Source organism: Vidua macroura, chromosome 26 (assembly GCF_024509145.1).
Source record: "Vidua macroura isolate BioBank_ID:100142 chromosome 26, ASM2450914v1, whole genome shotgun sequence".
Classification (NCBI taxonomy): domain Eukaryota; kingdom Metazoa; phylum Chordata; class Aves; order Passeriformes; family Viduidae; genus Vidua; species Vidua macroura.
In genome coordinates, this window is record NC_071596.1 from 3,925,557 (window position 1) to 3,944,994 (window position 19,438).

At 61.6% G+C, this 19,438-nt stretch overlaps 1 protein-coding gene across 1 annotated transcript; it reads right to left on the bottom strand.

Moving 5' to 3' along the window:
* Nucleotides 1–185: 185 nt before the first annotated feature.
* Nucleotides 186–15,876, bottom strand: ABCA7 (ATP binding cassette subfamily A member 7). Its single transcript, XM_053999575.1, has 50 exons — nt 15,837–15,876; nt 14,174–14,444; nt 13,965–14,058; nt 13,621–13,762; nt 13,411–13,538; nt 13,222–13,343; nt 12,954–13,148; nt 12,778–12,867; nt 12,460–12,685; nt 12,234–12,373; nt 12,041–12,157; nt 11,714–11,893; nt 11,428–11,636; nt 11,154–11,330; nt 10,743–10,965; nt 10,418–10,639; nt 10,103–10,307; nt 9,919–10,035; nt 9,599–9,770; nt 9,318–9,449; nt 9,093–9,232; nt 8,879–9,016; nt 8,536–8,744; nt 8,338–8,410; nt 7,883–8,085; nt 7,720–7,768; nt 7,453–7,515; nt 6,712–6,866; nt 6,514–6,638; nt 6,338–6,436; nt 5,960–6,155; nt 5,756–5,850; nt 5,546–5,578; nt 5,110–5,215; nt 4,953–5,027; nt 4,555–4,724; nt 4,310–4,487; nt 4,109–4,224; nt 3,811–3,955; nt 3,600–3,723; nt 3,379–3,511; nt 2,361–2,481; nt 2,199–2,261; nt 2,016–2,122; nt 1,616–1,757; nt 1,412–1,546; nt 1,232–1,335; nt 1,029–1,121; nt 709–946; nt 186–634 (listed from the first exon to the last, which is right to left on the bottom strand). Exons 2-50 carry the CDS (start codon nt 14,237–14,239, stop codon nt 494–496), a joined length of 6,726 nt encoding a protein of 2,241 aa, XP_053855550.1. The 5' UTR covers nt 14,240–14,444; nt 15,837–15,876; the 3' UTR covers nt 186–493.
* Nucleotides 15,877–19,438: the final 3,562 nt, after the last annotated feature.

A 19,438-nucleotide genomic window follows, 5' to 3' on the forward strand; every position in this document is an offset into this window, starting at 1 on the left:
AGGCAGCAACTGGCAGAACGAGACGACCTGGCCTTCAGCTGCGCCAAGGGAAATTTAGGTTGGATATTAGGGAAAGTTTTTTTTGTGGACGCGGTGCTGCCCGTGTCCCGCTGTGCCCCCGCCCTGTCCCGCACCGCGGTCGCGTTGTGGTGAGGGCAATGGAGCCTGCCGGCAGTACCGCGGGTTTTTATTGAATTGCTCTGTTACAGCAAGCTCGGCTCCGGTGGGCAGCAGCAGGGTCCCGAGGCCAGCCCCAGACCCCCCATCCAGCTCAGCCCCCCGCAGGGATCCGCGGCCAGCTCTGTCCTGGCACTCTGACCCCTCCCCAGCACCCGCTGTCCCGTGGGATGGTGACACCGTGCCAGCGGGCAGGATGTGCCCAGGCCTCCTCTGTGCAGCTCTGGGGCGCTGCAGTACCCCAAAGCCCTGTGACCCAGGCTGCGGTGACAACCAGGGAGGCGGCTCTGGGGGTCCATGGGACACCACGGCCCACTCAGACAGCGCTCTCCTGGTAGCTGTCGTCCTCCAGGAACCTGCTCAGCCTCCTCCCGGGGCTGGGGGCAGCATCCTGCCCCGGGGCTGTGACCTCCTCGGCGTCACCATCGCCCTGCTCCTGGGCAAAGTGCATGAAGACCTGCAGGAAGGGCAGGATGAGAGACAGCACCGTGGGGCAGGGCCAGCACGCCCTCACACTGCCTCCCCTGTCACCTGGTCCAGCGTGGTCTGGGACACGGAGTAGTCCTCTATGTGGCAGGGGCCACGGTGGGCGGCCAGAAGGCTGAAGACGGTGGCCAGGGAGGTGACACGGGCAGGCAGGTGGTACTGCAGCAGCCCCCCGTGCTGCTCCCGCAGCACGATGCCGGGGAAGTGCTGCTGCAGCAGGGTCTGCACCGCCGCTGGGCCAGGGCCCCCCGCCCGCACCACCACCGTGTACCCATCCCCAAACCTGCAGGGACAGGGGACACTGCTGTGAGGACTGGCCGTGGCCACCACCCTCAGGAGACCCCCTCAGCCCCCCGAGCCTGTACCTGTTCTTGAGGTGCTGGACGCTGCCCAGGCAGCGGAAGCGGCCGTTGACCATGATGGCCATCCTGGTGCAGAGCGCCTCACACTCCTCCATGCTGGGGGGACTCATGTGAAACCCCCCCAGGGCAGAGGGACACTCCCCTCCAGGGGGTTCCCACAGGAATAGGGGGGGCTATGGGGTGCTCCCCTTTGGGTGGGGACTCACCTGTGGGACGTGAGCACCACGGACCGGCCGTCCCGGATAACGCCAAGGATGCGCTCCCACAGGAACCTCCGCGCTTGTGGGTCCATTCCCGTTGTGGGCTCATCCTGCAACGGTCCCGGCCCAGGGTCAGCCTGGGCAGGACCCTGGTGCTGCCGTGGGGCCTCCCAATGCCCCCCTCACCAGGAAAACCACAGGGGGACAGCCGAGGAGGGCGATGGCCGTGGAGAGCTTGCGTTTGTTGCCGCCGCTGTACTTGCCCGCCGGCCGGTCCGCGTGCGGGCCCAGCCCCAGAGCAGCGATGCCCCACTGAGCCGCCTGCGAGAGACAGAGGGGGTGAGGGTGGGGGCTCCCCCTGGGCTGGGGAGGACAGGGTCCAGGCCCTACCCTGGGGGTCTCCTCCTCCGGGATCCCACGCAGGCGGCTGTAGAACTCCAGGTGCTCCCGCCCTGTCAGCAGGTCCGTGATGGCGTCAAACTGGGGACAGTAACCCATGTGCTGGTGGACAGACTGGAGGTCGGTGAGCACACTGTGGGATGGGACAGGTGAGCACAGGATGGGGACAGGTGAGCATGGGACAGGGAGAGGTGAGCACGCTGCGGGATGGGGACATGTGCCAGGGATACTGTGGGAATAGGGACGAGCAGCTGCAGGGATGAGGATGAGGATGAAACAGGCTGCAGGGCAAAGGGCCAGGAAGAGCACAGGGTGGGGTCAGAGATGATGGCATAGGTGCTGTGGGGACATGGAGAGGGATCCAAGCTGTGGAGTCCCTGCATTCACCCACCTGTGCCCCTTCAACCAGGCCTCCCCCAGCGTCACCTCTGTGTCCCCTGTCAGCATCTTGAAGGTGGACGTTTTCCCGGCCCCATTCACCCCCAGGAGGCCAAAGCACTGTGGGGGCAGAGCAGGGTCACTGGCAGCCCTGGCCCTGCCCACAGAGCTGTCTGTCTGTCCATCTGTCCCTCACCTCTCCGGGGGGGATGGCCACGCAGAGCCGGTCCACGGCCGGAGCCTTCCTGCGCCGGTACACCTGCGTGGAGGAGAGGTGGCCCTGGGTGCTCCCTCCTGTCACTGCCAGGGGTTCTGGGTGGGCTGGAGCTCACAGCAGGGTCCAGCCCCACACACCCACCTTGGTCAGGTCCTTCAGAAGCAGGAGGTGGCCGTGTGGGGGGATGCTGCCCACCCTCGCCCGCTCCCTGGCCACGTCCCTGTCCTCATCTCCCAGCGAGGGCAGCTCCAGAGCCCGTGGGCTGTGGAAACAGTGGCAAGGGCACATCCAGGGCTGTCCATGCCCTTGAGCACCCTCGGGGTACTGTGTCCAGTTCTGTACCCAGTTTAGGAAGGACATTGATACGCTTGAACACATCCAAAGGAAGGCAACGAGGCTGGTGAGGGGCTTGGAACACAAGCCCTATAAGAAATGACTGGAGGAGCTGGGGGTGTTTAGCCTGGAGAAAATGAGACTCAGGGGTGACCTTATCACTCTCTACAACTCCCTGAAAGGTGGCTGTGCTCAGCTGGGGTTGGGCTCTTTCTCCAGGCAGCACTGACAGAATCAGAGGACACAGTCTCAAGCTGCGCCAAGGGAAATTTAGGTTTCATATTAGGAAAAAGTTTTTAATGGAAAGAATGATGAAGTAGAGAATCATCTGCCTGGGGAGGTAGTGGAGTCACCATCCCTGGATGTGTTTAAAAAAAACCTGGATGTGGCACTCAGTGCCATGGTCTAGTTGAGGTGGTGTTAGGACATGGGATGGACTCTATGATCTTAAAGGTCTCTTCCAACCTGGTGATTCTGGGATTCTGATTCTCAGTGATTCTGGGATTCTGATTCTCAGTGATTCTGGGATTCTGTGATTCTGGGATTTTGTGACTCTGATTCTCAGTGATTCTGAGATTCTGATTCTCAGGGACTCTGGGATTCTGGGATTCTGATTCTCAGTGATTCTGTGATTTTGTGACTCTGATTCTCAGTGGTTCTGGGATTCTGGGATTCTGATTCTCAGTGATTCTGGGATTCTGGGATTCTGATTCTCAGGGACTCTGGGATTCTGGGATTTTGTGATTCTGATTCTCAGGGATTCTGGGATTCTGGGATTCTGATTCTCAGGGATTCTGGGATTCTGTACCCCCCAGCCAGTGCTCACCCCAGGCGCAGGAAGAAGCGGTGGTACTGCAGCAGGAGGGTGAAGAGGAAGAAGACGATGCCCTCGATGGCCATGGCAAACATGTTCTTCCCTGCCAGGTCCCAGGACAGGGGGGACACGAAGCGCTTGTCCCCTGCAAGCAGCCAGAGGGGCTGTAGGAATAGGGGACCCCTGTGCTGGGCTTTGGGGAGGGCGAGCAGCCCTGACACCCCCAGACTCACCAAACCTCTCAAAGGCATCAGCCATTGCCTGGTTCTTCACCATGTCAATGAGGCCTCGGCCCAAGCAGAAGTGGGGGAAGATGAGGAAAACCTTCTTCAGGACACGGTTGATGTCATTGAGGTTCTGATGGGGCAGCAAGGAGAGGGGTGGGGGAGCTGGCACTGGCACTGCAGGGAAGGGATGGGGGGTGCAGGGCGTCCCAAGGCTCACCTGGTCCACGAAGAGCTCCAGCACAAAGGTGGCCACGCTGCCGTTGATGCCGATGAAGAGGTTGATGCAGGTCAGGGCCACGTAGGCGGTGCTGGGGATGCTGAAGAGGAAGGAGGCTGGATACATCAGGGGGGTGATGGACCATCTGCAGGGGGGAGAGCAGGGGCTGGCCAAGGTGCACCTCCCAACCTGGAGGGCTTGAGATCGCACCCACCCTCCCAAGCACCACAACCCCTCACCCTGGCTGCCCCCAGCCCCACAACCCCCTCGCCCCTGCTGGGCTCTGCTGCCCCATCACCCGTAGAGCAGCAGCAGCAGCACCAGGGAGGGCAGGTTGGCCGAGGACACGTAGGATTCCTGCTGGAAGCAGAGGAAGATGAGGATGACCAGCAGTGCTGGGACCAGGTAGTTGCACTGTGGGGATGGAAAAGCAAGGAAAGGGGTCAGGGGTGGCACCAGACCCCTTGGAACTGGTCCCTGTCCCCATCCCCATCCCCACCATGTCCCAGGCGAAGTTGCCCAGCCAGTAGGTGATGGGCTTCATCCCGCTGACAAACTGAAGGTGCTTGGCCTTGCTGACCCGCTCCTCAATGAGGAAGACGACGAAGCTGGCCGGGACGAAGGACATGGCGAAGATCACGCAGATGGAGACCAGCACGTCCACAGAGGTGGCCATCCTGCCGAGGGAGGGGAGAGCTCAGCGGGGGCCAGAGGGGGCTGCGGGACCCCCATCCCCACACTCACAGGGCGGCCTCGGAGAGCTGCTCCTTGGTGAGGTTGAGGGGGTGGTTGGTGGCCGTGATGCCGAAGCGCGCGGGGTCGGTGCCGGGGGGTAGCCGGGCTCGCAGCAGCCCATTGCTGGCCACGTTGAGGAAGGAGACCATGGCGTGCCAGCCCTTGTTGTTGAACCAGACCTGCAGCATGGGGAGGGCCGGGCAGCTCAGAGCCCCCCACCCAACCTGGCACTGCCCCTGGCTGTGCCTGCAGCACCCGCTCCCCCAGGAGCGCCCCCACTCCCCACCGGGCTCCTGCTGCCCTCCAGCCCCAGCCACGCTCAGTCCTTCTTGGGCTGCTCCACCCCTTGAGGGGACACCACGGTCACATCCCTCTCGCCCCTGAGGCACCCTCAGCCCTGGGCACACCTTGATATTCCTGCGGGCATCCAAACCCTCGATGAAGCGGCTGAGGTTGGCCAGGAGCCGATCCGAGGGGCTGCCCTGGGTGCAGGAACACAGGGTGAGGAGGGGTCTCCCAGCACTGGGACCCCAGAGCTGAGCCAGGGGCTGAGTCCAGCTGTACCAGGGTGATGTTGAGCAGCGCCCGGAGCTCCAGCACTGCCTGATCCACCTCTGCTGCTGACGGCAGGGCCTGGGAGCTGCCGGCACCCAGGGAGAAGCCACCGTACCTGCGGGAGAAACGGGGCTCCCAAACCTGCCAGAGAGACTCCCATTGCCAGAGTGCCAGGAACTGGGCTTGAGGATCCACGTGGGTCCCGTCCACCCCAGGAGATTCTACAGTTCTATGAAACCTGACCCCCATTCCCCACAGCCACCCTTGTGCAAACTCAACCCCCCACTCACCCAGGTGCCAGAGTAAGGGACACACAGCAGAGGGCTGAAGGCACATGGATGATGCCTCTGCCCAGGGACCACTCAGGCTCTCCCCAAACCCACCAGGGATCTCCTGTCTCCCTCCATTCCTGGCTGTGCCAGGCCCCAGCCCCTGCCCAGCTCACCTCTGCTCATTCACCCACTTCTTGTTCCTCAGCCTGAAAGAAATGAGGTGGGGGGAGTCAGAGGAGAGAGAAACTCCCTGAGGGGACATTAGGGCAGCACCTGCCCACCCAGCCACATGTCCCCAGCAGTGTCCCCTTCCCCCAGGTGTCCCTGGGGTGTTCCCTTGGTGTCCCCACAGTGCCCCTGGTGTTGCCAGCCCCAGCACTCACTCCTGACGGATGATCTGGGGATAGGTCTTCACCAGGTAGTCAGAGATGTTCCTGCCCGTCAGGTTCTGAAGGATGTCCCCTGTGCCCCTCTGCACCTGCGGGATGGACAGATGGGCTGGAAGGACACGCAGCCCTGTGGCATCGCCTGCCCCACATCCAGCAGTGACAGAGCCCTGGGGCTGCCCCTGCTAGACTGGGGGTTACCTGGGGTGGTGGGAGCCCCCCGGCCCCCTCAGGACACTCAGGCAGCATCCTGTGTGCCCCTGGCCCACTGCACTGACACGGGGGGGATGGCTGGGCCCGTGTCCAGTTCCCACGCTGCAGCACTTCCAGCAGGGATGGGGGCGCCGGGGGGGCCGAGAAGCCATCGGGGTGGGAGGCTGGTGGGCACAGCCCTGTCCTGGCACCCGGCGAGAGAGAGACACTCCCATTACCAGCCCGGTGTGAGCCGGGGGCACCGGGACCCACCGTGGGCACCTTGGGGGTCCCACAGCATCACACCAGGAGGCAGAGCTGCTCCGTGGGCAGGTGGGCACTGAGGTGGGGCCAAAGCCCGGCTGCCCCCGTCCCGCGGACACTCACGCCTTCCCCTCTTCCTTCATGCACTTGGTGCCGAAGCCGGGCTCGGCCAGGAGCGCCTCCAGCAGCCGGGCCGTGTCGGGGTCTCCCGGGGCGTCGTTGCTGCCAGGAGACGCGGGAGTGAGCTGGTGGCAGTGGGGGGGACCAGGGACACGGCGGGCAGAGGGCTGGGGACACACCTGAAAAAGGTGAACTGCTGCCCGTACATCCAGGGCTGGAGCTGCAGCGGCGGGTACCTCCCGAAGGGCGGCACGATGAGGCTGAAGAGCAGCGCGATGCAGACGAAGACGGCGGGGAGGACGATCTGAGGAGGCCGGGGGGATCGGGGTTGGCTCTGCCCCGCCTTGCCCTGCCCCATCCCCTCCCCGCGGCCCCACCTGCGCGAAGAATCCGCGGGTGCTGCGCCGAGCGTGGAGCATCCTCTTGGTGAAGAGAGCGCGGAGCTGGCGGCAGGTGAGCGCCCAGCCCCGCACCCTGCCGCAGGCCTGCCCCGCCGCCCCCCGCAGCAGGTCCGTCTCCCGGGGCTCCTCCGCTGCCGGGGCAGAGACGGGTCTGGCAAGGGACTCGTGCCAGGCGGGGCGCGGGGAACGGTGCTGGCAGGGCCATCCCCCGACCCCAGCAGGGATGGGATGCTGCATGCAGGACCCCCTAGCCCCCCCCCCAAACAGCCCCCAGCTCCTACCTCGCCGGGCTCCTTTGGCTCAAAATGTAAAGGAGAGGAGAGAGGGGTTACAGCAGCGTGGGGGTCAGCGCCCACCCAGGGCAGAGCTGGTGCCCCAAACCATCACAGCTCCCGTGGCTGCCCCCATGCCACTTCTCCCTCCAGGATAAGGGGGCTGGATATGCCCCCTGGGATTTCATATCCCATCCCAACTCCCGCACAGAGCTGGGCTTCTCCAAACCCATCCTCATCCCAGATCTTTGCTCTGGGGACACCCCAAAACTGGGAGGTAGCTATGCTGCACGAGTATCCCCCTGCTCGAAGGGACACGTGCCCGAAGGGATGCCTGCTGGGATGGACAGCTGCCCAGATGGACATGGGCCATCACCCCAGCCCAGGGGCTGGAGGTGGGGAGCACTCAGCAGCAGCTTAGGGGTCCCACCTCCCCCATCCTTACCCATCTCTCCATCGGCCACATCCCCATCCCCCATCTCGCCACGGACTGCTCCTTTCATGGTGCCTGACAAAATGAGGACAAGATGCCAGGGCAGGACCAAGGCCACAGGCTGTGACACCTCTCTGCATCCACAGGTGCTCCCAGCAGGGCCCCCAGCCCTGGCAGGGTGCTGGGGACACCCCCCCCCTCTGCTCTGGGCTGCTGAGCACCTCCCCAGCCCCCCCTGTACCCCAGAGCTCAGCTCCAGGCAGGACTGAGGGGTTTTACCTGTGGTGTCAGTGTCCAGCGCTGTGTCCTCGGCCACCTTCAGGAATATCTGGGGGTGTGGGAGGGCTGGTGTTAAACACACACCAGCACCCACAGCCCAGTGAGGGAAACCCCCTGGTCACAGGCACCTGGGGAGCCCCTTGACCACAGCCCCCCTGGGTACCTCTTCCAGGGTGGTGTCAGAGATGCCGTAGCTGGAGACCCCCAGTTCCCCCAGGCGTGCGTCCAGCTCACGGAACAGCTCCCCGAAGGCCCCGTCCCTGGCCCCGCTGTAGGGCAGGACGAAGAGCACCTCGTGCCCGATGTCCTCCACCAGCCGGGAGCCAGGGACCAGCTTCTGGATCAGCGCCGACAGCTGGGCCACATCTGGAGGGATGGAGAGGGCTGGAAACTCGGGGCAGGAGCCACAGGCTGGCACAGCTGGCCACAGCTCCACGTGCCTGGCATCCCCGCCTGAGGGTCCCCGGGGAGATGGAGGGGATGGAGATCCCCTTCTGCACCTCCAGTGAAAGGAGGAGAGGGGCCAGATGCAGGGCTGTGCACCCCCAGCCTCCCTGGCTGACGGGGGATGTTTGGGGAGCAGCTGGGGGTGGCACTGTGAGGGGACAAAACACTCACCCATGGCGCTGGCGTCGCTGCCTCGCTCGCTGCCCAGGCCTGTGTCGCTGCTGTGCTCCGAGTCACTGCCGTCCTGCAGGAAAGGGTGGCTGGAGCCTGGCACCCCACAGCAGGACCTGGCCCCCAGTGCCCCCCAATACCCAGGATGGACACGCTGGCTGCCCTTTGGGGGGTGATCATCAGGGCCGAGGGACCCACCTTTTTGGTGATACCGGGGACAGTGCCAGCGTTGCCTGTCCCGCTCCTCTCCCGCTTCACCAGGGTGAGGTGGTACCCGGTGCCAAGCCTGGCCTTGAGGAAGAGGGGGGACCCGCAGCAGCAGAGCCGGCCCTGTGAGATGATGGCCGTGCGGTCCCCCAGGAGCTCCGCCTCGTCCATGTAGTGGGTGGACAGGATGATGGTGCGGCCTGGGGACCAGGAACGGGCTTGACCCCAACCCCCTGCCCGACCCCCCCAGTGCAGGTTCTCCCCACCAGCACAGCCCCCTGCTCGCCCCAGGCTGGGGGGCTCAGAGGGTGAAGTGGGGACGCCCAGCCCTGACCTTTGCGGTACTTGAGCAGCAGCTCCCAGATGCTGCGGCGGGAGAAGGGGTCGACGCCGGCCGTGGGCTCATCCAGGATGACCACCCGGGAGCCGCCCACGAAGGCGATGGCCACCGAGAGCTTCCGCTGCATCCCGCCTGCAGAGGGACAGCGTTGGGGGGGCTCGGGGCCGCCGAGCCCCGCTCGGGCACCCAGCCTGACCCCCACACGCACCCGAGAGGTTCCTGGTCTGCTCCCGGCGCTTGTGGGGCAGCCCCGTGTCCTGCAGCAGCTGCTCCATCTCCTCCTGCACCTGCTGCTCCGAGAGCCCCTTCAGCCGCCCGTAGAACCAGACGTGCTCCTCCACCGTCAGGCTGTGGGGACAGGGGGAAAGGCAGGGTGAGGGGCACAGGGATTGAGTGATTGCTTCGCTCCCCACACCACCGCAGCCCTGCCTACATGTCAAAGAGCACGTTGTGCTGGGGACACATCCCCATGGATTTGCGGATGCTGTCGATGTCGGAGCGGATGTCCCAGCCCAGGATATAGGCAGTGCCCGAGGTGGGGGGCAGGAGGCCAGTCAGGATGGACCTGGAAGTGGTGAGAAAAGCGGGTCATGGAGCACAGGGGCAGCAGGGCTTGGGGCCAGGGTACCCTGTCCTGTGTGGGGACCAGGTGGGGACAGGCTCGGGCTCAGCTCCTGTCCCCAGCCATGGCCACGCAGCCCCTCTGTGGCTCACATGGTGGTGGTCTTTCCAGCGCCGTTGTGGCCCAGGAAGGATGTGATCTGCCCCTCGTAGAAGTCCAGGCTCAGCCCGTTGACAGCCGCACGGCCGCTGCTGCCATAGACCTTCACCAGGTTGCGGATGGAGACGCCGGGCTCGAGGTCGGCAGGCGGCTCCTCCACCAGCACTGGAAGCCACCAAGGGGTCACATCCCTGGCCAGGTCCCCTTGCTGGGGGCAGGACCCCTTGCCATGGGGTGCAGGGCCCTCCACTGGGGACCAAGGCCTGGGCTGGAGGGCCTCAGCCACGCAGCTCCAGGGTGGGCAGGGACTCACCTTGGGGTGCAGTGTGGGGGCTGGTGTGGTACAGGGAGTGCCCAGATGAGGGTGACTCTCCAAACCAGTAGCTCTTCAGGAAGGGGAAATTCCAGGGCTTGGGGATCCCGTACTGACCTGCAGCAGAAGGGGTTAAGTGATCCAGGGCTGAGTGGCAGCTGGGGGTCAGGGGAGCTGCACTCACCTGGGAAGACACCCTCGAGGTACCAGGTGGCCAGGCCGTAGAGGACAGCGTCCAGCAGCAGCAGCCCCACGGCCGCAGCAAAGCTGTACAGGTCTCCGGGCACGGGGCTGGCAGCCAGGTTGTGCCACTGGATGCCCACCCCCTGCTCCTCGTAGAGGGAGAAGTATTCGCAGCCGAAGCCGAAGGCCACGGGGGACAGCAGGCTCTGAGGACGGTTAGAACAGCAGTGTGGGCAAAGATTGGCCTGGGGGGTGCAGCCCAAAGCCCCCCACCCAGAGCAGCAGGGGCACTGCAGAGGGGCAGCCCCGGGCTCACCACAAGGACACGGATTGGGAAGGTGATGTAGTCGCGCCAGGCAACGCACAGCACGTAGGGCAGGTACAGCGAGAAGTAAATGATGCCACCGCACGCCGAGGCCAGGTTGGCACGGGGGAAGAAGGTGCTGATGAGGAAACACTGGCTGATGGTGGCCACTGAGAAGGTGCTGAGGAAGAGGAAGATGACTGCTGGGTCGCTGTAGGGCAGGATGTTTCCCAGCTGTGGATGGAGGCTGGTTGGAGCCTGTGGAGCCCCCCATGCTGGCTCCCAGCCCTGATGTTCCCTGTGTCACCCATGCTGTCCCCTGAGACCTGCAACCTGCCTTAAGGATGAGGACAAGGAGGGCAGAGCTGAGGAGGAAGGGGATGAAGCTGCTGAGGAACCAGCTGAGCCAGAGGATCCCACTGCTCAGCCCCATGGTCTTCATGGTCTCCTTGAGACGTGTCTCCTTCTCGTGCACCACCCCCTTGATGATCATGGCCACTGAGTAGATCCAGGCCAGTGTCATGAAGAGAGGCAGCGAGCGGTTCAGGACCCTCAAGAACCTGGGGAGATACCACTAGCCATTCCACCCTTAGCTCAGCACGCCCGGGGCCACTCTTGGGCCAAGGACACCAGGGCACGACCAGCCCTGTGCCACCTCCCTGGTGCAGCGGTGCTTGGATGTGTCCCCCATTGCAGCAGGGGGGTCACCCAACTGTCCCAGGGTCCGGGGCTGCCCCTGCCCACTTACACATCGTCCACGTAGCAGGGGTAGGGCATCTGCTGGACGTAGACCCCTGTCCGTGGGGCAGCCCCAGTCTGCACCCGCACCACCGCCTGCTCCACCAGGTCCTGGATGTAGACGAAGCCCCCCCAGACGTAGCGCAGGTCACTGAAGGGGTCAGCTGCGGGGCCTGGGTCCCAGAACCTGGGGGCAGAGCACGGTGCTGGCACCAGGGGTCCCCTGGCAATGAGCACAGGGTGCCTGGCTGGCCATGGAGACAGGCAGGGTGGGCATCCCCAACCTGTCCTTGATCTTGTTGGTTCTCGTGACGTCGTCAATGTCCATGCGGATTTTGTAGCGGACGTGGGGTGGCAGTCCGGGGGCCGTGGCATTGATGGGGGGCTGGAAGACCACTGCTGCCCAAAACTGCTGCTCCTCCAGCAGCTCCAGGGCTCGGGCTACCAGCTGCTCCTCGGTGGCCACTGCCTCGATCTTGTCCAGGCAGACACACTGTGGGAGGGCAGGTAGGGCTCAGGGGGCACGGGTGGTGCAAGGGGCCAGCCCCCCCACAGCGGGGTGACACACACCTCCATGAACTGTGACAGCGTGCTCAGGACTGCGTCCACATCAGCGTACACCTGGTGCCAGGTGAGGCCTGGTCCCCCCGCTGGCCCCGTCAGGAATGTGACCAGCTCCGGCAGCTTCCAGGAGGTGCCGTTGAGGAACCCATCCAGGAGCTGGGCTGTGCTCGGGGCCAGCAGCAGGTCCTGCAAAGCACCAGGGTATGGGAGGCCATACAGCCCACCGTGCTCCAGCTGCATCCCACCCCGCTCCTGGCCAGTTGCCCCCAGCACAACCCATCTTGCACCCCACAGCAACCCTGTTCCCAATGGGAGGAGCCTGGGGTCTCACACCTGGAGCACCTGCATCTCCAGGCTGCTGTTGAGGAGGGTGTAGATTCGGGGTCCCAGCTCCTGCCAGGCACCCCCCAACTCCCCCAGCACCGCCAGCTCCCGGAAGGTCCGATTCACCTGTGTGAGGGAGGCGAGGCAGGTTCAGGATGAGACCTCCCCAAACCCCTCCAGGCCCCCCGCAGCCCCCACTCACCTCAGCCATGACACTGTCGGGGCCGGGCCCAGGTGGGGTGTACAGGATCTTCCCCACAAAGAGGGGCTTGATCCCCCGCCAGAAGATCTGTGAGAGGGGGCTGGACTCCAGGCTGCGGAGCAGCTCCCGGCAGAAGGGACCTGGGGGTGCAGAGCTGAGCCCTCACCACCAGCCCCCACTGCCCCCCACAGCCCCTGGCTGAGCCTCCCACAGCCCCCCCGCTCACTGGTGCTGCCTGAGGCCACGGGTCTCTGCTCCGAGCTGTTCCGGTCCAGGAAGGCTTTGACATCATTGTCCTCGTACCAGTTGAGGGAGGGGATCCTGAGCCCCCCGCCCTCGGGGTGGCCACAGGCGATGCGTGACAGGGCTGTGAAGGCGCCCGTGCTGGTGTTGGGGGCCCTCAGCCCCACAATCTCCTGACGCAGCTCGGCCAGGCTGGTCATGGAGGAGACCTGGGGAGAGTGGGATGGGAGTGGAGAGGGGCAGTGAGGGACAGGGGCACCCAGGGGCACGGTGGGGGTGGGCAGGGGGCAGAGGGGTGTACCTCCTCCATCAGGGATGCTGCATCCCGCAGGAAGCTGCCCAAAGCTTCCACCGTGCCAGTGATCCCGCCCCACTCTGAGCTCAGCTGTTCCTACAAGGGGCACGAGAAGGGGGTCACAGCCCTGCCAGGGTCTCTGCCTCGGTGCCTTCCAGCACCCGACCGCGCTGGGGGCTCACCGTCAGGAGTCGTGGGAAGTCCATCTGGGAGAGGAAGGAGCCCTCCATGGCACGGAGCTGGGAGCTGGGCAGCGCGCAGAGTCCTTGCTGCAGGCTCTGGGTGGAGTCGGCGCCGCCGCCCACCAGGAACCCCCCCAGGACCGAGGCGTTGCAGACCAGGGCCTTTAGCGGGAGGCGAATGCTCGCCAGGGAGAACTGGAAGGAGAGGGCAGTCGTGATGCGGTCACCGGGAGTGGGCGCCGGGAGCGGGCACCGGGACGACACTCACGATGCGGGGGCTGAGCCGAGCCCCCATCAGCTCATCCACCAGCGCGGGGGGCAGAGATGTGTTGGTCCGCAGGAACCGGGAGAAGGTCTCGTTCTCTCTCAAGTACTCCCTCACCGGCAGAGCTGGGGGAGCAGGGGTCAGACAAAGGGTCTGGCTCCCCCGGCACCCCCCCACACCCCCGGTGCTCACCCCTCCGCTGGTTCCCGCTGTCCCGGAGCCGGCGCAGGGCGGGCAGGAGCCGGGCGAAGCTGCGCAGGAGCCGCTGCCCGTGCCCGCGGAGCAGGACCTGCCGGGCTTCGGTCAGGAGACGGGAGACGCTGTGACATGGGACATGGGGCGGGCAGTGAGACCCCGGGCCAGCCCCGCTCTGCCCCGCAGCTCCCCAGCCCCGCCGCTCACATGGAGCCGTCGAAGTTGCCCACCACGCCAGGGGCCTCTCCCGCCGTGGGGTGCCGGAAGCAGGGGTTGTTCATGTTGCAGATGATGCCCTGCAGCCAGGGCAGGGTCCCCGCAGACGGCAGCGCCTTGTTGGGAAAGTGGCCTGAGGGAGAGGGAGGCAGGTTCAGGGGGCCAGTGCAGGACCCCCGGGACCCCACACACACCCGAGCGGGGAGATGCCAGCGAGCCCCCACCCTGTGACCACCTCCCGTGTTTGTCCCCCCGGTGTCACCCCGAAGGGCTCCCGTACAGGGGCACACAGAGGGGTCTTAGCTGGCTCAGGGGGTCCTGCGGGGGACACTCACACTCGTGCTGCTTGAAGGGCGGGTGGGATCGCCGCACTGAGATCAAGATAAGGAAGAGGAAGAGGGGCCACAGGATCTCGATAGCCAGCTGGATCTGGGGGAGACGCAAGGCTGGTGGGGTCCCGGTCTCCATCAGTGTCCAGGGCTCTGCCTGCCCCTGTGCCAGGCACCAGCGGCTCTGGGTAGCCCCATCCCAATCGCCCACTCACCCGCTGCCGTCGGCGGTAGGTGAAGTTCTTCCAGAGCAGCAGCCCCAGCTGGGTGCCCACGGCCATCGCGGGGGTCGCGGGCCCCGCTCGGTTCCGGCTGCGGGTGAGAGCAGGGGGGCAGCCCCAAGCTGAGCTGGGCTCTCACTTCCTTCTGCTTCGGGGCTTATCACACCCCGGGCACGGTGCCGGGCACAGGGCTGAGCTCCGGGGCCGACAGCATTCCGGCAGCAAAGCTCCTTTCCGGAGCTAAAGGCTTAAATCACATTCTTTCCTAAACCAAAAGCACCAGAATTGGGCACGAGCTCTGTCTAGGAGCACGATTCACTGCCCACGCCGGGCACAGGGAGCAGTCCGGCACCCCCGGAGTAGCTCCGGACGAGCTGGGCAGCCCAGGAGAGGCACCGGCCCGTGCCTCAGTTTCCCCGTGAGAGGGATGTGGGTGGGGCTCTCATCAGCCCAGGAGCGGAATCGCTCCGGTGCAACGGGCTCGAGGCGCGAGCTCCGACACCTGGATCCCGCGGGCAGCAGCCGCGTCTCTGCCAGTTCCTGGGAATTCACCCACCCCTGGAGCGGGGCCAGCAGCTCCGGGGCCCGGCAGCAAAGCTCTGCCAAGGCGGCTCAGCGACGAGCCCGGTAGCGGCGGCGGCACGACCCAACCCGCAGCGATCCGCCCGGTGCATCCGCCCACGCCCCGGGAGAACCGAGCTCCGGGGCGGCTCCCTGGTCACCGCGAGCCTGGGACACCACCACCCCCGACTTGCCCCTCGTTTTTTCCCCGGGGCCGGGGGAGCCGCTCACTCACTCACCCGCCGCCCTGCGCTCGCCGCCACCGCCCGCGCCCGGGGCTAAGCCGGGTCCCGGGCGCGGCCGGGATAAGCGGGCACGGGGCAGTGGGATTAGGATCCCAGCTGGGAAATCCGCCTAATCGGCCTGCGGGGCCGGACACGAGTGGGTCCGGGGGCAGGATTCCTCCGGGGATGCACAAGGGTCGGTGGGGTGACACGGAGAGAAACAAGCAGCTGCCAGGTGGGGGTGACACGGGGAGACAGAAGTGTCTGAGTGTCCCCATCCGCTAGAACCGGAGGGTACTGCGGAACTGCCGGTCCGGCGGAGCCCCAGCCCCGCGGGGGCGGCGGCTCTTTTCGGGACAAAACAACCACAGAATCCCTGGATCCTCCCGGGGGACTCGCGTGGGAATCTGCTCACTCATCTCACGAGGACAAACACGCAGCATCGCTGCAGCCGGGAGCTCGCTGGACCCCGCGACCCCGGCAACCGCCGGACCAACCTCAGCTCCCGGGCCCGGCGCCCTCCAACCCCGCGTCCCCCAGCCCGGTTCGGCCGCACGGAGCCCCGCTCTGGGCAGGGTGCGGAGTCACCGGGGGGCGGACGGGCCGGGAAGACGTGGGGACAGCCCAGGGGAGATACGGACAACTCGGGGGGCACATGAGGACAGCTCGAAGGGACGATGAGGACAGTCCAGAGGGGACACGGGGACAGTTCGGGGCTATGATGGGGACACGGGGATAGCCTCGGGGGGGGGGCGGGGAGGCACTAAGAGCCTCGGGGGGACGCTGAGCGGCCGCATCCGGCCGACACCAGCAGCCGGGACACAGCCTCTCCTTCTCCCCTCTCGCAGCCCCCGGCCCGGGACCCCCGTTACCTGCTGCTGCTGCGCGGCCTCTTTAAGAGACCCCGCGGCTCCGCCGGGCGCGCGCAGGCCCCGCCCTCCCCGCGCTACAAAGTAGCTGTGGGCGTGACGTCACGGGAGCCGGCTCTTAAAGGGACAGGGAGGTGGGAGAGTAGGAGTCCCGCCCCATCCCATCCCATCCCATCCCATCCCATCCCATCCCATCCCATCCCATCCCATCCCATCCCATCCCATCCCATCCCACCCTTGGGAGCCCCACGGAGCAGCGCGGCTCTTCGAAACGCAGCATTTCGCCCCAAAAAAGGTGGATCTCTTCCCGGTCAGGCACGTCCCGTCCTGTCCCGTTGGCATTGTTAATCAATCATTTATCAACAGCATATCTGTTAATTCCACAGCCCGCTCCCGCTCCCCCCCCCCGGGACACGCAGGATCCCACCCCAGCACTCTGGAATTCCGGGGGTCTCACGCAGGTCTGCAGCAGCTCGCAGCCCCCCAGGCACAGAGAGCCCTGACAAGCAGCCCGCAGCAGAGACCAGCTCCTGCTCATGTCGAAAGGGCTTTTACTTTTTTTTAATAAAAGGTTTTAGTCTGAGAGCATCTGCCTTAAAAACCGCACGGGGGGGAGACATTGATGGCTGCGCTCGGACACCGCCCGACCAAAGCACCTGCAGCTCGGGCTGCCCGGGCAGCTCCTCCTGCAAACTCACATCAGGAAACGGGGGTGGTGACTTTTGTTTTCCATGGAAAAGGGCCAGCGTTCGTGTCCAGGGGGCTGCGGCCCCGAGTGGGCTGCCGCCTCCTAAAATCCCGAACGGCGCAGGATTTCTCCCAAGCCCAACCTGCCCCACCCACAGCTCGGGCTGCCCTGGTAGTGCCAGGAGCCCCCCCTTTGCTCCTAAACCCCCCTTCTGCCGCTCAGCTGCCCCCATCCTCTGTGCCACCCCCAGCCCCTTTGTGACACCCTGCAGCCCACAGACGTTGTCCCTGCTTGTTTCATGTCGTGCTCCGAGGGCTGCACTGTCCCCAGGTGTTCGGGTCCCACCTGCTGCTGCAGAGGAGTCACAGGTGGGCAGGGGGGAGTGTTAAAAATAGGTTAGAAAGTATTGTGAAATAGTTGATAGTTGTTAGGCATGTACTGTTATTTTGCTTATGGTAAAAGGGGTCTAAAGGGGCGGTTGTAAGAAATACGGTACTCTCCGTACCGTATTACACCCAAGTAAAGCGCAGCACCCCCAGCGAAACGAGCCAGCCGCGACAGAACTGCCATGGGCCAATCCAGCGCCTTAAACCTTCGTGCAAATGAAGGATCCAAAACCAAACCAATGCAAACGGACAAAAAACAGGATAAAAAGGGGCATCTGACCCACTGAACCCGTGCCGCTCCACCTGGAACGTCGGGGCCATCGCTGCTCAGCAGACCCAGCGCCGCCGCCGCAGCATCCGCGACCGGAGCGCTCCTGCTCGGCCCGCGGGCCCCTCTGCTTTCGGCCTTTCTTTTTATTACAATAAACGCTGAAATCACTTTGTGTGGTCCCGTTTTTAACAGGGAGGATGGAGCAGGGGCAGGCTGGATGTTCGGGTGGGGGTGAGGGGCGGAGAAAGGGACACGGCTGGTCACACCTGGAGCTGCTGCGCCTTGAGGTGGAAAAGGCACCTGAGGCTCATCCCCTTCCAGCACTGGTACCTGAGCCCCAGCTGCTGTGTGGGATGAGTTTGAGGCTCTCAAACTCTCCCAAACCCTCTCCTGGGGCTGAGGCTCTCTGGGGTCGCGTTTCACGGAATTAAGCTCGTGCTTTTCGTGGTCCCCGCTGGCTGGGATGCCGGAGCGGTGTGGGGCGGGCTCCAAACCCCCCGGCACTCCTGGGGAAGCGCTCCCGGCGCCGAGGCGCAGTGGGAAGGCGGCGCTGCGTGCAGATTCCCATCATTCCTTTTCCACAGAAACTGGCAGCCTGAACTCACTTCAGTTACAGCACACACTTCAGAGAGCTGAGTTTATTCAAAGAGAAATACCCAGCGGGGAGAGCCCAGCCTTTTTTCTGTGGGCTTTATTGGGATTGCTCCTTGTTTGAGCGATGTTTTATTTTTTTTATTTTTGTTAGGTTCAGGTTGCTCCCCACTGAGCTTTCCACGCATCCACGTTCCTTTTTTGGCATCATGCCCACGGTCTCTGTGTATGGTTTGGATTGTCCTCCAAGGTGAAACAATGCTAAATAAATTAGATTAAGTGTTAATTTTGTCTCTGGCTTTTAAGACCAAGACTTATATTATATTATATTATATTATATTATATTATATTATATTATATTAATTATATAATATATAATATAATATGTAATATAAATTTTATTATAATATATATTATATTATGTAATATAAATTTTATTATAATATATATTATATTATGTAATATATAGTATATTATATTATAATATATATTACATAATATAATATATATAATATTTATCATATAATATGTAATATATATTACATTATGTAATATATATTACATTATGTAATATATATTATATTATATTATATTATATTATATTATATTATATTATATTATATTATATTATATTATATTATATTATATTATATTATATTATATTATATTATATTCTGGAATGTGTTATATATTATAGAATGTATTATATAATTTATATAATACATTACATAAATGATATATATAATGTATATATTATTATATATATTACATATATTCTATAACTATATACTGTAAATATAATATAATATATAATATAATATAATATAATATAATGTAGTAATATAATATAAATGAAAAGCATACAAGATGCCTTTATCTGTGTACATGACAAAAGTATTTACTTACAAAAATCCCTGACCACCCCAGAGGTAGCTCTCAGCACTGAGCACAAAGAGAACAGGTTTTAAATTACAGGAGTATTGATCCTTTATTAATCTCTGAGAAATTCTGTAATACTCTGTTGTTTTGTGCTGGTTTAATTTAATTTCAGTGAATTAAATTAATTTTCTGTGGTGTGGTTCGAGCACGCTGTTCAGGCACCAAGGGATCTCTTCACACCTCACTTGTGAAATGAAATATAATCTGATTTTTCAGAGTGAGTAATGCAAAGCAAGTCTCCTATCCATTTTAGAGAACCCTCCGACTGCAAAATTAAAAATAAAAAATTTTAAAAAATTAACTGTACTAAACGCGGAGTAGAAAAAGGTTCCAAAACTGATTGACAGCACTGAGATTATGGGTGTGTAGTTTAATTAAAAGTGTGTAATATCACAGGGTAGAAAACTTGGGAATTTAGCCTTTTAGAATATATTAACATATATATAGAGAGCAAAATAAAAGTTTTAAGGCAGAAACTAGTCCTTCTTCACGAGTTTAGGTAGTATTTTGTAATTAGACAGAAAATTGCAGAGTTCGAGCGATTAGCTTTTGTATTAAAAATAAAAATAATTTGTGTAATTTCTAATGACGTCGTTAAACCTTCAAAGACCTTGTAGAGAAAAAAACAATTAGCCGCTTTATAACTTATTAGTAGAATAAGACCACACTCCTGGTACAAACTCACTACTCGCGAGACTGTAACGTAAATTTAAAAAAAAAAAAAAAAAAA